The sequence below is a fragment of the Rhizophagus irregularis genome, chromosome 15 (assembly GCF_026210795.1).
Source record: "Rhizophagus irregularis chromosome 15, complete sequence".
Taxonomy (NCBI): domain Eukaryota; kingdom Fungi; phylum Glomeromycota; class Glomeromycetes; order Glomerales; family Glomeraceae; genus Rhizophagus; species Rhizophagus irregularis.
This window is the reverse complement of record NC_089443.1, coordinates 733,103-751,714: the sequence shown is the minus strand read 5'-3', so window position 1 is coordinate 751,714 and position 18,612 is coordinate 733,103. Positions and strand designations below refer to the sequence as shown.

At 26.5% G+C, this 18,612-nt stretch overlaps 2 protein-coding genes across 2 annotated transcripts; both read right to left on the bottom strand.

Annotated features, from left to right (window-relative positions):
* Positions 1-1,789: 1,789 nt before the first annotated feature.
* Positions 1,790-6,512, bottom strand: OCT59_006933 (uncharacterized protein; the record flags this gene model as incomplete). The annotated part of the gene is made up of 7 exons (XM_066137049.1): positions 1,790-2,514; positions 2,593-2,965; positions 3,048-3,644; positions 3,734-4,155; positions 4,233-6,021; positions 6,232-6,387; positions 6,462-6,512. The coding sequence occupies 7 exons, from the start codon at positions 6,510-6,512 to the stop codon at positions 1,790-1,792; spliced, it is 4,113 nt and encodes a 1,370-aa protein (XP_065998397.1).
* Positions 6,513-11,206: 4,694 nt separating this feature from the next.
* OCT59_006932 (uncharacterized protein) lies at positions 11,207-18,455 on the bottom strand (the record flags this gene model as incomplete). Its single annotated transcript, XM_025331185.2, has 11 exons — positions 11,207-12,048; positions 12,131-12,494; positions 12,566-13,147; positions 13,223-13,851; positions 13,915-14,263; positions 14,343-14,762; positions 14,845-14,891; positions 14,977-17,427; positions 17,638-17,779; positions 17,864-18,319; positions 18,399-18,455. The coding sequence occupies 11 exons, from the start codon at positions 18,453-18,455 to the stop codon at positions 11,291-11,293; spliced, it is 6,255 nt and encodes a 2,084-aa protein (XP_025172263.2). The 3' UTR covers positions 11,207-11,290.
* Positions 18,456-18,612: the final 157 nt, after the last annotated feature.

Here is an 18,612-nt window from a genome sequence, read left to right as displayed (position 1 = left end):
AATGCATGATAATTGTACAATTCATATTTTGAAATGATAAATAATTTTTAAAATCGTAAAATTCCATTATGTCAAATCAACTAAATTGTTAGCGCTCATAATAATATTATTGGAATTAATTTCTAATAACAAAAATAAATACAGTACAATAAAACATAATCTGCATTAGCCATACGATAATATAGATATGATTGTACATTGGTTAGCGTCACTTCGTTACGTTAGCCAAAATAAATATAACAACCGTACAATATCCATAAATTAAAAATCTTTCTTAAATATTAGAATTAAAAAGGATTACGTGAAATGCATGACATAAATTATATTTATTTCTTTAAAAATAAACTAATTAAATAAAAAATTCTGATAAATTCACCTGGGGCTACATCTCATACCAGGTCAACTATCGCTTCTATAAGGCATCTTAACCCTCAAATTTGTTTACCATTAATACTGTCAAGTACCACTCTATCAAACGGAACAAAGATGAATACAATAATAATAAAATAAATAATACTAAATAATAGGATATCACAAAATAACAAAATAACAATGATGAAATAATGTTGATAACGTGTCTACTGCAAAAATATGGAAAAAGTGTTCATATTGTATATAAAACAATAAATATATATTTCAATATGTTTGTTTCGCCATACTCTTGTTTTAAATGATTCATTTTCCAACTTTAAATTGGTTAAAACAAAGTATATTACTAAATTTATATGTATTGTTTTTTAACAATTAAGGTTAGCGTCTTTACCCATTTATGCCTCCAACAATCCAACACTCGTTCAAACCATGATGCATGTTATAATTTAAACAGGCAATCAATATATTGTAAATATATTATTGGATGGAGGAGTAGCTATATACAGGACCAAATTATTGGATGGAAGTGAACTTTTGACCATGCATTATTTATAATATAAAGTATTTTAGCAATCAAATTTAGTTTTTTAGTTTATAATAGTTATAATTTGTAAATTTTTAACGTCCATATACTAATATAATATCATGAATAAGCTTTGTATTTAACTTTCTTTGAAATTCATTTTTATGCTATTTTAATTCACTTTATAAGCTTTATTTAACTTTTCCTATAAAAATTTTCATTTACACCATTTTTTTTTACTCCACCTTATTATATCAATTACGTACAGTATAATCATATATCAACTATACCTTATTAAGTTTAAAGATGCATGAAATATTATTAATCATACTTATCATCATTAATTTATTACAAAACTAAATATTTATTTTACAAAAAAATTCCACTTATAAATTGTTTTATTTAATTAGATTCTTTAACGAATATAAATTTCTTCATTTCTGTTTATCTTTAAAGCCAAAAACTTTCTGAAATTTTTTATATTTTGTTAAAAATTTAATATAATAAGATGGTATCTGTAATTAGTGGTAATTAGTTGATGTGACAGATAATAAGAGTATTATTATTGTTGAAGTATTGAATTGAAAACAGACTTCAATTTTGGAACTTTATAAATTGGATAAAAAAATGTTTGAATACTTTCTCATGAATAATGGTTTTTTCATATTCGGTATAAAAGAAATCATGAACCATGCATATTAATTAAGTTATATCTGACATACGATTACATTCATATTCAAACAAGTTGCATTAGAAATCAACACAGTCGTTATAAATAATTTTCATTAAATGTTTATTGCAGCGGTAAAATATAACTCATATTTATTGATGAAAATTATATATTTTTTGATAAAAAAATAATATTAAAAATAATAAAATATTTACTGTATGTAATTAAAGGTTATGCTCATTACGAAACGTAATAGCATATCCGTAACAATTATAAGCAGCTAATCCCATATAATATTTAGCTTTTTCTATATCTTTTGTACATCCAATACCATCATAATACATCTTTCCAACATTATACAATGCCACTCTAAAACCATCTTCAGCAGCTTTTTCAAAATATTTAAGAGCTTCTGATTTATTCTTTTCAATACCTTTACCATGAAACAAAAAATCTCCATATCTCAATTTTGCTTCAGGATATTCATTTGCTTCATCATCAGCAACTTCCTTATATACCTCAGCAACAATTTTATCTTTATTTGGAGGACCCTCAACCAATCCTTTTGAAATGTAATATGCTTTATAATATTTTGCTGTGATTCGATTACGTTTTGTTGTATTTGGATTATTTGCATATTCTTCAAAACATTTATATGCGGTTTTTACATCTCCAACAGGGTTACCGTTTTTATACATCTTATGTTGTTTTGCTGCATCAGCAAGTGTCATGTATTTAAATGATTCAAAATCTGGTAAATTAATAGGAGGTGCTTGATAAATGTTGGATGCTCGTTTTGAAGGAAACTTCAAAGTGGAGGAATTTTTTCTTAGACTTGAACTATTAGAACTTGATGTATCTTGTGAAAGCGAATATCTCCTGACACAATTTTTAAGAACTTCAAACATTTTTGTAATTTTTGGCTTAAAATCTGGATCTTGATGAACAGCTAAAAAGTATATAAAAAAAAGAAGAAATTAAGTCTAACAAATAAAAATTATTATTTAAAATATTTTCTTTTACATACCTTCAAATTGTAATTGTTTGAATTCTTCTGGCATTTGACTATTTTCAGAAAATGGTTCTCTATACATTTTATTATATACCTTATCACTTATTTTCGTAATATCATTAGTATCTTTATATGGAATTCTCTCTTCAGCAATTTCCCAAAGTAAGATTCCAAAACTATAAACATCACATTTTTGATCATACTTGAAACCTGGAGCTCTCTTAAACAATAATTCAGGTGCTTGATAACGTGCTCGTTCTAAATTTTGGTTATGAACTAACCTCTTATTAAGTAAAAGGTGGTCACGGCTTGATCTAATATTTGTAAGTTTTGCTGTCTCATTGATTGTAATTAATACATTCTTGGCTCTAATATCACGATGTATAATCTAAAAAGAAATTTAATAATTAAATACCTAAATAATAATTTCACTTTTCAAATGTTGAGATGAAATTGTTATCATGATTTACCTCTACAGTTCTTAAAAAATTTAATCCACGAGCAATATCAAGAGACACACGTAATTTTAATCTAAGGTCGAATCGGTCTTTATGGTTTGTATAAAATTCACGTAAATTTCCATATTCAGCCCATTCAGTCACTATATACCATTTATTTTTATCGGGAACAAGTCCATAAAACTTTATAATATTTTCCCATTCATGAAGTTCTTTAAGAATTGTAACACGATTTTGTATAACCTCCAGGTCCTCGTTCCCAAGAATTAGTTTAAACGCAAATTCATCACCTCCATTTCTAACACTAATCCATTTAGATACACGTCCATATTTACGTAATTCTTCATTATTATCTTGTTTATAATCAGACAATTTTAGTGGATGTAACCGAAAGACATAATCAATCTTTGTTTGGTTGTGAGAAGTACTGTTCATAAAATTTTCCATTGTTTTATTCATTGTATTGACTTTTACAACTGTAGTGGAAAACTGATTACTTAAGTTTTCGAGGCTGGCTTTAATCTCATCTCCAATATCTTTTACATTAGTCGTAATTCCAATAGTATCTTTTGTGTCAGTCACAATATCAGCTGCCATTTCTTGTAGATACTATAATTATTAAAAAGTAATAGTTTATAATTATTTTTATGCTTGAAAAAAAAAAGATTTAAAACAAAACTCAATTCTTTTAATCTTACTTTAAATAAATCAACTTGATCTGCTTTTAATTGCTCAAGTTCATCATCAATATTAACGTTAATAGAAAAAGACAATAAATTAACACAACTATCAAATTCTTCACATAATTCTTCAAAAATTTTCTCAATATTTTTCGCTTTAATATATTTTATCAGGGAATTCATTTGAGAAATATCCGAAATAAAATTTTTGATCTGTGTTATAATATTAATTAAATTTTTCATATAAAAATAATTTATATTATTAAAAAATTCCTCTTTACTTCTTAAATCTAGTACGATTAAGTTTATAGCTTGAATTCGTTCTTTTAATATTTCACAAGTTCGTTTATTATGTTCAGCAGCTTGTGTTAATTTGACGATTTCGTTAAAATTATTTTCAATTTCAGAAATTAAAGGAACAACTTTTGTAAATGGAATAACTATTGAAGAATTGGTTAAAACAATTAAATTAAATTTGGGAAGTTGACAAATAATTTATGAAAGGAATATTTCATACCTTCTGTATTCTTAGTTAAAATGTGTCCAATTGAATTTAAAGAATATTTCTTCAACTCTCTATTATCAATATTCAAATTTCCATAATGAGAAGATAAAATACAGATATTTACTTCAATATTAACTAAAAAGTAAGTGTCACAATTATATTGATCATGACTTTTAGAAATTACATTTAAACCATTTGAACTTTCAAAATTTGAACTGTTATAATTTGATTCAACTATTTGAAAATAAATATAATTTTGTGACCACCTAATTACGTTAATTACAGGTTTATAATTTGTTGTTGAGCGGTAAATATTAATGGAAATTGTATACCCTTCAGATAATTGGCAAGGAGTTTTTATTGGATAGCAAGAATTATTATGCTGTAATGTAATAAGTCCTTTAAAACAATAAACTTGTAATTCTCGATTCCTTGGGCTAAAAACTGATAATTTTGAAGGATTTCCAATAATCATCCACAAAATAAAACATTCTCTAATATCAATATCTGTATTATTTAAAGTTTTTATCATTGCATAAAATCCATTAAAGTCATATAATTCAAATGAAATTAAAATATCTCTTAGTCTCAAATTATTTCTCGAAATAACTGATCCAAAGACTTTATAGTTTTCATCTTCTAATGATGGCTTTATGTTTATTCGTTTATAATGCTCAGTGTTGTTAACATCTAAGTCTTTTAATTCTTCAATTCCTGTCATTATAATTTTAAGATCATTTTGTCTATTTAAAATACCTTCTATTTTTCTCTTTTGTTCTACTTCAAGAATATCAAATGAAGAAATTATATCATCAAATTCAATAGTTTCTAAACTATCATCCATGTTCCCATTTGTTAAAATACTCAAACTATCTGAATGCAAATTTAAAGTTTCAGTATAAGACATGGAGGAATTTGGCGAAATATTTTTTAGTGATTTTCCTAAAACAACATTTAATGGAAAAAAATGCTCATATTCGTCAAATACATTTTGCAAACACATAAGTGGCTTCATACTTTCAAGTGCTTTTTCTATAGCTTGTTTGAAGAAGAATTCTTCTGAAGGTAAAGCGTAAGACGTAATTTCGCTGTATTTCTCATAATCTTTATAGCTTATATTTCCAGATTTAATAGCTTCTTTAATGAAAGGAAAAGATCTTATATCTTCAATTGAAAAAATATTATTTGATGTTAAAAATTCTTCTATCTTTGTTGTTGGTTTCATCATTTTCATACAAAACTTATTACTTGAATCTACATTAGTAGTGAAATTAATAGCCATTCTTTTGCTAAGCTTTAATTCAGAAAGCTCATCAATTGTTAGACCTTGGAAAAGATGATTTTCATTAATCCATCTTATTAAATTAGCATATCCTGCCCAATTTTCAAAACTTAATTTCACTTTAAAGTTGGAAGCTCTAAGTTGTTTCTCATTTATTGATGATGATTTATTGAACCTCAGAATGAGATCATTATAAGAATTAATATCAACTATATTATTTTTATACAAATTCATCATCCAAATGAATTTGTCATAAGAATTTAAATCTTCTCCATTTACTGTAAGCCTTATCCTATTAAAAAAATCTAGAAAAAGTGGATTTGTAAACGGGTTTTCCTTATTATACTTAACTAAGCTGTACGCCCAAGTTAAGAGAGATTTAAACAATACAGTTTGTGTTGAAGTGGCTAATTTAAGGTCATCAATAATTAATTTGTCACAAACTGAAACTTTTCTCACAAATAGATGATCATACTTTTCATATAATGTTACTCCATTATTTGAATATCGTCTCCATTCCTTATTTTTAATATAAATATTTCCTTCAGGCCAGTAAGCCGAATAAATTTTGCTAGAACTTTCTTCATTAATATTAACAATATTTTGTAAATTTTCATAGGGTATCCATTCAAGAAATTTTGTAGAATGTACGGTGTTAATTTGTGAATTCTGTATTAATTCATCAATATCTTTTTTTTCACTGGTCCAATTTTTAAAATTTTTCTTAACCCTTCTAGCGTTACAATGTTGACACCATTCCTTTTCCGTACCAGGCTCATTAGATTCAATACATATATAAACTTCTCTTTCTTCTAAATCTTCTATGTGAACTATTTGTTCAACAATATCGTCTGATTCAGTACTAGAAGAAACTGTGACATGTGCCTTTTATTATATAAATGGTAGTAGTTTTAATTAACATTTAAAATATTTATATTATCTATTATTATTATTTTTACCTGATATTCGTCATTGTATTTCCACTTTCCAAGTTTTTGAATTAATTCCATATTTTATTGAATACAAACAAGTAAACTGAAAGGCGGCGTATTCATTAAATATTTAATAAAGTAAAATCATGACTATCAGATGATCATATGATACCATGTGCAACCAATGTTAGACAAATTTAACAATCTATATAACTAAAAAAATACAATGTGTAACCGTAACGTTGAGTTGGCCTGTTTGAATTGCTGATCCGTATTCTTTATAGCTAAGACCCTCTCGTTGTATATCTAATAATCCAATTCCGGTGTTTCATTTTTTTTTTAAACCTATTTTTAAAATTTTTTCCTTTTCTTTCGAACCGATTTGAATTCTTTCAGTTCCCTTTTTTTTTAATTTTCTCTTTTTTTTCTTGAATCGGTCTTTTGCTTTAGGTTCTTTCCTCTTTTCTCTTTTGAACCACCTTTTTCCTTTTCTTTTCCATTTCTTTTTCTTTTTTTTAAAAAATTTTCGTTTTTTTTTCCTCTTTCTTCTTCGGTTTGGTTTTTTTTTCCAACCCAAGAATTTTTTTGGTTTTTTTTCATTCTTTCCCCGTTTAGGTTTGGTTTTTTTTCCCAAACTGAAATTTTTTTTTTTATAAATAATCCTATTGTTTTGGTCTTTTAAGACCGATTTTTTTTATATTATTTTTCGGTCTTTTTTTTAGACCATATTATTAATTTTTTTTCAGTCTTTTTGGATCGGATTATTGTCCTTTTTTTTCAGAATTTTTTTCGGTACTTATTTTTTTTACGGATTCCTTTTTTTTCGAAAATTTCCTTTTTTAAACCGATTTCCTTCTTTATCCTTTTTCTTTTCCCCAAATTTTATTTTTAGTTTTTTTTTCATATTAGTAATTAGTGAGATATTTTTTTTTCTATAACAATAGATTGCTATAATGAATTCTTTGAGATATGGCAACAATAGCCCTGTTCATTTCCGGTCGGTCGCATTTTTCGGTCAGATTTAAGTTAATTTTGATTGGGCTGATCAGTTTATACAACGCAACCATTTTCTGAACTTTTAGCCCAATTTTTTTGGGGGTTTTTTGGTCGAACGCCAAAAATAACCAACCAAAATTAGATAATTACTGTTTAGGTGACATTTAAGAAAAAAATATATATCAATAGAAGGAGTTCGAACTAAATTTCAATCTAAAGCAGTTCAATTTGCGATCAAAAATAAAAAAATTTTATTGGATAATTTTTGTACAACAAAATCCGACCGAAAAATGCAACCGACCGGAAATGAACAGGGCTAATATATATGTATTTTTTTTCCAATAGAGGGTGTAATTTTTTAATGTTACAATAGAATTTTTTTAAGATAAAAGAAAAGGATTTTTTTGTAACCATGTAACAATAAACTACTTATACAAAATTGCTTTGTAATGAATTTATAAATAAATCATAAATTTCACAATACCGCAACATTTATTTCGTGTGATAAATAAAATTTGTCATTTAATAATAATATTTCATATACTGTATAACACTTGCACACAATTCATTGTTATTTGTATAATCATATAAATTGTATAATTTATTACATTTATTTCCTACTAATCCCATCATAATAATAGTAAAAAACTAGGCCTATTCACATTGCATGGCAAATAAAATATAAGTGTATTTATTATTACTCTCTTACTTTATCGTCCCTGGCGCAACGCGACAGGTTACGCCTAGTAATACTGTAAATAAATTTTTTATTTAAAAATTTATTATTTTATAATGAAATGGCTAAAAATAAAACCCTATAAGAAATCTGTATATGAAAAGGATTCGTTTTGTATGTAACTTTCTATACAATTCCGTATATTTATTATTTTCATTATTTTTTGTCTTTTGTTATTTTATTTTTTTTTATTTTAAAAAATTTTTCTTTTTTCTTTCTTCATTTTTTTTCGTACCTTCCTATTAACTGCAAGGCAGAAGTTCCAAAGGAGCTGATAAAAAACTTTTTTTCGTCACTCCTTTAAAAAAATTTTTTTGATTTTATTCTTTTATTCTCCACTCACCACCCTTTCTTTTTTTTAATTCCTCTTTATAAAAAATTTTTTATTTTCCTAACTTTGACGACCTCCCTTTTAAAGAAAAAATTTTTTTAACTTTCCTAACTTCGCCACCCCTCTTTAAAGAAAAAGATTTTTTAATTTATTCTTTTATTCCCCACTTGCTAGTTGCTACCCTTTCTTTTTTATTTATATTATCCCTTTTTTTCATAGGCCAGCAGATTTTTTTTTGTTAGTTTCTTTTTCTTTTTTGTAAATCAGCTTGGGAGTTCTTTTCTTTTTGTAAGATGGTTCCTTTTTTTTTAGGTCGGTTCAAATTTTTTCTTTTTTGTAAGTTGGGTTCAGATTCTTTCTTATTGTAAGTTGTTTCAGTTTTGTTGCTTCAGAGTCTTCTTTTTTTTGTAGGTCAGTTCTGGATTTTTTTTCTTTTGTAGGTTGATTTGGTTCTGACCCTTGGTGACTTGGACGATTGCAGATACTATATGAGAGGAGACATTCTTATGTTTCTTTTTTTTGTTTTTTAGGTTGTTTGACTCCGAATGAACCTGAACATATTATAGATAATTTTGGTTGCAATAGGTGGTTTTGATATGGGAGTGAATTTTAATAATGTATTTGTATTTTGTTTATTTTTATTTTTTATTTTAATTTAATAAAGTAGAATTAAATTTATGTAAATACAACTATAATAAACTGTAATATAAATTACATAGTAAATTCTGTAATAAAATCAGTGATCAAATCATGACGAATCCCGTGCAAATTCTGTATCCAAACCATATTTTTAGTGATACAGAATTATGCATTTTCCCGTATCCTTTCAATGGACTATTATGATATATTATTTCTAAAGAAAAAAATCGTATAAAAAATGTATCCAATTTTTTTATAGGGAAACAATAATTATTAAATCAATTTCAACATTTGATTTCGGTTAAGTTGGTATCAGCTATATGTTTGTGGTAATACAGGTGACATCCAAAGAGTGTCGCAAATAGAGATTATACTACTAAAATAAAAGATAAGTTGCTAAGATATTAAATCTAAACAATGTGAACATGAAGGTTAAGTAATTCATTATCTTAATTGTGTGTGGCTATTCAGTTCATGAAAATATTTTATAAAAATTAATATACAGACACAAGACCCCCAGACATCATCTTAGGCTTTTTTTTTTATCATTTTTTTAATTTTACTATTATTGTACTACCTTTTTTCAAACGGTTTTTTTTTTTGTTTCCAATAGTAACTCATATAGTGAATAATTGACAAAGATGAAGAAATAAATAAGAAGAATAGTCATATACTGTAACTTCAAATAGTTGCATTATCAATTATTGTACAAATTGTGAAAAAATGTCAGTTATTGTATAATTTGTAGACAGAATGGTTTTTATTTTGTACGAAGTTTGCACAATATTTGTTATTGTTCGCTTATTGTACATATAAATGATCAATTATCATACAATTTTTGTAACCAATAACATACAATCGCAAAAATTTGTTTATTTTACAGATAATGACTCCTTTGTACATTATCTGAATATATTCAATATGATTTGTGTACAAACTGTTTTTATATGGTAGATGACGGTCATGACGCAGAAATTATTCATTTTTTTTAGCAAATTTCACCTCAGTTTTTACTTATAATTACGCGCAGTGAAAAAAAATACAACCACAATGAAACTTCAAAAGAATAAGCTAACCTACCGATTTACAAGAATTATACTACATGTAGGGATTGGAATCGATTCCCATTATTAGAATCGATTCTAAAATCGATTAATCGCGATTAATCGTTTCGCAAATACCGATTTTTTTTAATACTATTTATAATAGGTGTGTTTAAACACATATCACGTGATTACAAAAATTACAGTGATCGATGAACAAATTTCCTTTTTTGGAAATTTGTATAACCTTGTGCGATAGCAACTTGAATTTTATTGGGAGATAAAATTTCCTTTTTAGGAAGTTTGTGTTCCATCACGTGATTCGCGGGCGGAATTATGAATTTGGCCAAAATTAACTATTATGAACAAATAATAATTTACGGTCAAATTAACGAAACTGCGCCACAATAAGTAGATTCGATTTTTATTCGAGATTCGATTTAAAATCGATTCTTATCGATTTTCGATAGTTTCGATTTTAATCGAATCTTTTCCGATCCCTAACTACATGAGACAAGCATCAGTCGCAGTTATTTAAAGTAGAAATCAATTTTTGTTTTTATCACAATAGATCATATACTTTTGCAGGATATTTATACGTTATTCATTATCTTGTTGATCATAAAAAAGTGAAAGAAAAAAATTTTAAATTAATTTAATCTCTAATAATGATAAAGATTTGCTGTATATCGTTTTAAAGCCAAAATTTCCAAAATTTTTACTTTTATTGAATAATTTAATGAGATATTTATTTGATATAGAATTAGGCGAGAATTATTGTTGAATTGTTTAAGTTGAAAAAAAGATATCAATTTTTGGAGCTTTTATAAATTGAATAAAAATGTCCGAACGGTTTGCATAAAATCTCAATCATATCTAATGGTTTTTCATATTCAGATATCCTACATCGCGCATTTATTAATTAATAAAAGAAATCACGGACTATATCTATGTATGTAACTACAGCATTACACTCATATTATAAATGTTTTCAATTCAAAGTTTATATATTGTTGCAGTTAAATACTTCAGCACATTGTATATTTATTGGTAAAAAAAAATAAAAGAAATAAATACATTATATAGAAAATATAAAATTTAAAATATATAATTAAAGGTTATGCTCCTTACAAAATTTGATAGCAGGTTCATAATCATTATAAGCAGCTAATTTCATATAATGAATAGCTTTTTCTCTATCTTTTATACCACTAATACCATTATAATATATATTTCCAGCGTTATACATTGCTACTTTAAAACCATCTTCAGCAGCTTTTTCAAAATATTTAAGAGCTTCTGTAAAATTTTGATCGACACCTTTGCCGTGATACAAATAATCTCCATATCTTACTTTTGCTTCAGGGAATTCATTTACTTCATCATCAGCAACTTCTTTAAACAATTCAGCAACAATTTTATCTTTATTTGGGGGACTCTCAACCAATCCCTTTGAAATGTAATAAGCTTTATAATATTTTGCTTTAATTTGATTGCGATTCGCTGTACCTCCTGTATTACTAAGGTTTGCATAAGCTTCAAAACATTTATATGCAATTTTTACATTTCCAACTAGTTTGCCATGTTTATCATACAGCCTATGTTGTTTTGCTGCATCAGCAAGTGTCATGTATTTAAATGATTCAAAATCTGGTAAATCAATCGGAAGGGTATATGCTTCTTGATCAATGCTGTATGCTCGTTTCGAAATAGGCTTTGGAGTGGAGGGTTTCCTGTTTAGTTCTGAACTACTAGAACTTGGTGAATCTTGTAAAAGTGAATGCCTCTCAGAATAATCTTTGACACAATTTCTAAGAACTTCAAACATTTTTGTAATTTTTGGCCTAAAATCTGGGTCATGTTGAACGGCTAAAAAAAGATGCAAAAAAAAAAGAAACCAATTAAATATAACAAATAAAACTGTAATATATAATTATTTTCTTTTACATACCATCAATTTGTAATTCTTTGAATTTATCTGGCATTTGACTAATTGCAGAAAATGGTTCTCTATACATTTTATTACGCACTTTATCAGTTATATCCAAAATATCATCATTACCCTGATATGGAATTCTTTTTTCAGCTATTTCCCAAAGTAATATTCCAAAACTATAAACCTCACATTTTTGATCATATTTGTAATTTGGAGCTCTTTCTAACAATTCAGGTGCACAATAACGAACTCGTTCTAAATTTTGGCTTTGATTTATTGAAGAACCAGTTAAATAACGACTTAATTTAAAATTTGCAAGTTTTGCTGTCTCATTAAGTGTAATTAATATATTTTCAGCCCTAATATCTCGATGAATAATCTAAAAAAAATTGAATAGTTAAAAAAATTTTGTTAATTAAACAAAAGCTGGTTATATAATTATATGATTACCTCTACGGTTCTTAAAAAATTTAATCCACGAGCAATATCAAGAGATATACGTAATTTTAATTTAAGTTCAAAATCATGTTTATTTTGATAAAATTCACGCAAATTTCCATATTCGGCCCATTCAGTCACCAAATACCATTTATTTCCATCGTAAGTTATTCCATAAAATTTTATGATATTTTGCCAATCATATAATTCTTTAAGAATTGTAACTTGATTTTGTACAATCTTTTGGTCCTCTTTCTCAGAGATAGTTTTAAAAGCGAATTCTTCATCCATACTTTTTATTTTATACCATTTAGTCACATGCCCATTTTTACGCGGTTTCTCATTATTATCCCGTTCATAATCAGCAAATTTTAATGGATGTGTCTGAAAGATATTATCAATTTTTCTTTGATTTTGAGAAGTTTCATTCATAAATTTTTCCATTGTATTATTCATTGCATTGACTTTTGCAACAGTTGAGGAAAACTCTTTACTTAAGTTTGCGAGGCAGGCTTTGATCTCTTTTGCGTCATCCTTAACATATGAAGTGTCATCAATTTTTTTGATATTACCATCCCCCATTCCTTGTATATACTATAATTATTAAAATAATTTAAAATTAATTTTACGCTCAATAAATGTAAATTATAACTAAATTATTAATCTTACTTTTAATAAATCTTCTTGATCGGCTTTTAATTGTCTAATTTCATCAGAAGTATCAACATTAATTTCAAAAGACAAAATATTAACACAACTATCAAATTCCTTACATAACTCTTTAAAAGTTTTCTCAATACTTTTCACTTGAAAATATTTTATCAAAGATTTCATTTGAGAAATATCTGATATAAATTTTCTAATTTGTACTATAATATTAACTAAATTTTGTAAACATAAATAATTTTTATTATTAAAAAATTCTTTACTATTTCTTTGACGTTTAAGATCTTGTACAGCTAACTCTGCAGCATAAACTCGTTGTAATAATGCATCACAAGTTCGCTTATTATGTTCAGCAGCTTGTGCTAATTCGATTATTTCGTTAAAAATATTTCCAATTTCATAAAATAAAGGAACAAATTTTGAAAATGGAATGGCTATTGGAGCTCCTGCTGCAACTGCTTCTGCTATTGCTGCTCCTGTAGATGAAGCTGCATCTATAAGAAAAGAAGCTCTATCTATAAGAATAGATTGTGACTTGTGAGAATATGTGGATTTAGATTTTTCAAAACAATTGTTGAGAACTTCAAGCATTTTTGTAATTTTTGGCCTAAATTCTGGATTATGATCAACAGCTATAAAAAGTAAAAAAAAGTATAATTAATACTTTATAAGGAATTTAACATTTTATTACATACCATTAATTACTAAATTTTTGAATTGTTCTGGCATTTGACTATTTCTAGAAAATGGTTCTCGATTTTTTGCACCCACAAATTTGACTATTTCCATAATATCCTTATAATTTTTATATGGAGTTTTTTCTTCAGCAATTTCCCAAAGTAAAATTCCAAAGCTATAAATTTCACACTTAATATCATATTTGGTGTTAGAATTTCTCTCCAATAATTCAGGAGCATAATAGCGAGCTTGTTCTAAATTGTGATCTTGTTTAAATGTAACTGTGTTCAATGAACAACTTGTCAGTTTTGCCGTCTCATCAAGTGTAATTAATATATTCTCAGCTCTAATATCGTGATGCAAGACCTAAAATAGTAATTGAAAAATATTTATTTAAGTTAAAAGGATTAATCGGCTTAAATATCCAAAAAATTTTATCATTTACCTCTACATTTTTTAGAAAATCTAATCCACGAGCAATTTCAAGAGACATTCGTAATTTTAATCTAAGGTTGAATCGTTCTTTATGGTTTGTATAAAATTCACGTAAATTCCCATATTCAGCCCACTCAGTCACCAAATACCATTTATCTCCATCAGAAACAAGTCCATAAAATTTTATAATATTATTGCAATTATGAAGTTTTTTAAGAATTGCAACTTGATTTTGTATGGTCCCTTTGTATTTTTTATTGGAGATACTTTTGAATGCAAATTTTTGGTCTCTATTCTTAACACTAACCCATTTACTAACACGTCCATTTTTACGTGGTATCTCATTTCTATTCATTTCATAATCAGACAATTTTAGTGAACCTACATCATCATCAAATCTTTTGATACTAGCCTCCATTTTTTGTAGATACTATAATTATTAAAAAAAAAATCAATTTATAACATAAACATACGCATGACAAAACTCAATTTTTTAAACTTACTAAACTTACTTTAATCTGATCGGGTCCAAGTTCATCCACACTTGTAAATGGAATAACTATTGAAGTATCAGATATAACAATTAAATTAAAATTATTAAAATTGAAAATTGATAAATAATTATCAAAAGAAACTTTACATACCCTTTGTATTCTCAGTTAAATCGTGTCCAATTAAACTTAAAGAATATTTCTCCCCCTCCCTATTATCAATGTCCAACTTTTCATGATGGAAAGATAAAATACAGATAGTTACTTCAAAATTTATTAAAACGTCAGTATCATCATCAAGTTGACTATGACTTTCAGAAGAATTACTTGAATTATTCAAATTTGAATTATTATAATTTGATTTAGCTATTTTAAAATAAATACAATCCTCCGACCAACCAACCAGTTTAATTTTAATATTATTAGGCTCATAATTTGCTGTTGAGCAATATGTATTGACGGAAATCGTACATCCTTCAGATAATTTATAAGAAGTTTTAATTGGGCAGTAAAAATCATCGAGTTGTAATGTTATAGATTTTTTAATATAATCAGCTTGAAACTCTCGATTCCTTGGACTAAAAACTGATAACTTTGAAGGATTTCCAATAATAACCCACAAAATATAACATTCTGTGATATCAACATCTCTATTTAAGTTTTTTATCATTGCAGAAAATCCATTAAAGTCATATAATTCGAATGTAATTAAAATATCTTCTAGTTTCAAATTATGTTTCGAAATAACTGATCCAAAGACTTCATAATTTTCATCCTCTAATGAAGGTTTTACATTTATTCGTTTATAATACTCGGTATTATTAGCATCTAAGTCTTTTAACTCTTCAATTCCTGTCATTATGATTCTAAGATTATCCTCCTTATTTAAAATGACATTAATTTTTCTCTTTTGTTCTTCTTCAAGAATATCATATAAAGAAATTACATTATCAAATTCAATAATTTCTAAACTATCATCTGTATTTTGAGTCCAATTAGACAGATCACTTTTTTCAATAACACTTCCATTTGTTGTTAAAAGATATGAAATATTTAAACTATCTAAAGCTTCAAATAGTGTTGATTCTAATTTAATCTCTCCAAAGTTGTTTGGCAAAATAGTTTTGAGTGATTTTCCCAAAACAATATTTAATGGGAAAAAATGCCCATATTCATCAAATACATTTTGTAAATGTGTAAATGGCTTCATATTTTCAAGTGCATTTTCTATAGCTTGTTGGAATCTTTTTGAGGGCATAATATTATTGAACCTAACCTTATATTTTTCAAATTTTACTATAAAATGTACATAGTCTTCACAACTTTTAATTTCATCAGACACTTTATTAGTAAATGGAAAAGATCTTATATTTTTGACATTTTTGGTCGAAAAAATATTATTAGATATTAAAAATTCTTCTAAGCTTGTTGTTGGATTAAACACTTTCCAATAAAACTTATCACTTGAATATACATTAGGAATATTAATGAAATTATTAGCAACTTCCTTGCTGATTTCTAATTCAAAATGCTTATCAATTATTAGGCCATAGATAAGATGTCTTTCATTAATCCATCTCGTCAGGTTAGTGTACAATGAATCTCCAACCCAGTCATAAAAACTTAATTTCTCTTTGAAATTAGCAACTCCAGGTTGTATTTCATCTATCTCATCTATCGATGATGGTGCAATGGACCTTAACTTAGAAATGGGAATGAGATTATTGTAAGAAATTATATCAACTACATCATTTTGATATAAATTATTCATCCAACTGGTTAATTTTTCATACGTGTTTAAATCTTTTCCATCTAATGTTCTTATTTTAGGCAAAAAATTCAACCCGGTTAAATTATTAAATGGATTTTCTTTACTATATTTAGCTGAATCATACACCCAAGTTAAGAAAAATTTAAAAGAGTCGGTTTGTGTTGAAGTGGCAGATTTAAGATCATCGATGAATAATTTACCACCAACCAAAATTTTTTTTGCAAATAAGTGCCCATATGATTCATCTTCCATAAAATTCGCTAATAAATCAGCACTATAGGTAATTTCGGCGACCGGGAAATTAATAGATATATCCGATGATTGTGAACCTTCAATAAAATGGTTGACAGAGTTAAACTTCAACAAGTTGATACGAGAATTGTGATCATTTACAAAAGTATACACTAAAGGTTGTCCTTCATATAAACTTATATCTAAATCACCATCTTCAGATAACACAGCTTGTTCACTCGGTTTGATACTATGCCCATCCAACAATAATCCATAATTCAACTTAAATTGTTGAATTATTTGTTGTTTGGACGACAAATTTTTTAACTTCATTGCTTTTAAAGTTATAACAACTTCCTGAATTGTCGGCCTCTTATCTGGTTCACCATCCCAACATTTGGTGATCAGATCTGCTAATAATTTTGGTGTATATTCAGAAATTTTTGGTCTAAACCCTTTACATATATTAACAGTTAAATAAAATTGATCATCAGTATCATTGTCATAAGGAATTTCTTCAGATATAAATTCATTAATTACTATTCCAAATGAGTAAATATCTGCTGCTTTCGTATATTTATGTCCACGTAAAACTTCCGGTGCTATATAGGGCAATACTCCATAAACTATTTCTTGCCCTTCATAATTTACTGGTTGACACAAACCTAAATCACTTATATATGGAATACCATCATCAAATAAGATGTTGCCTGAATGAAGGTCTCTATGAATTTTTTCATAATTATGAATATATAGTAGTCCTCTTGATATGTGTAATAAATAATCAATTTTTAATTCACAGCTTATATTACTCTCATGTTGATTTATATAGTCCCTCATATTCCCATCTCTACAATATTTTAAAACTATTGCATAATTTTCAGTATTTGGATCTTGTGTTATTCCATAACATTGAACAATATTACTAACATAAATCTGAAGATGAGATTTAACCTAACGTATATATTAAAACAAAATTACTTGATCAAAATAATTTAAATAATGGAATACAAAATCATCTTTATATTTTATAATTACCTCATTCAAAAAGTTTGTATTTTCAGAAGAAATATCCAAAACCTTTAATGCGACTTGTTCAGGAATCCTATTCCAATCATGTTTTTCAATATCCCAATAACAAATATACCCTTCTTGCCAGGTAGCTGAGTAAATTCTGCTAAAGCCTCCATCAATAATATGAGTAATATTTTGAAATTTTTCGTAAGGTATCCATTCGAGACATTTTGTAGAATGCACAGCATTAAGCTGTGAATCTTGTATTAATTCATCAATATCTTCTTTTCTACTAGTCCAATTTTTAAAATTTTTCTCAAATCTCTTAGCATTACAAGGTTTACACCATCCTTTTCCTGTACCAGGTTCGTTACATTCTTCACATATTCCATATACTTCTTTTCTTTTTTCTAAATCTTCCATATAAACTAATTTTTCGTCAATATTATCTGATGCGGCAGAAGAAATTTTAACATGCATCTTTTATTAAAATAAATTATAATTGTGTAATTAATATTTGAAATTTATATTATCCATCATAATAACAGTTATTTTTTACCTGGTACTCGTCGTCATTGGATTCTTTCCATTTTTTAAACTTTTGAATTAATTCCATTTAAATATATATAGATGTCTTGATTTTAATAAAGAAGCACTTTATTAATTACGATTTTGAAAATTAGAACTTTATAACTTTATAGCAACAGAAAATAAATAAATAATGTTACATGTGATATGGCGCATAAATCTTCATTACCACTTTTAGAAACATT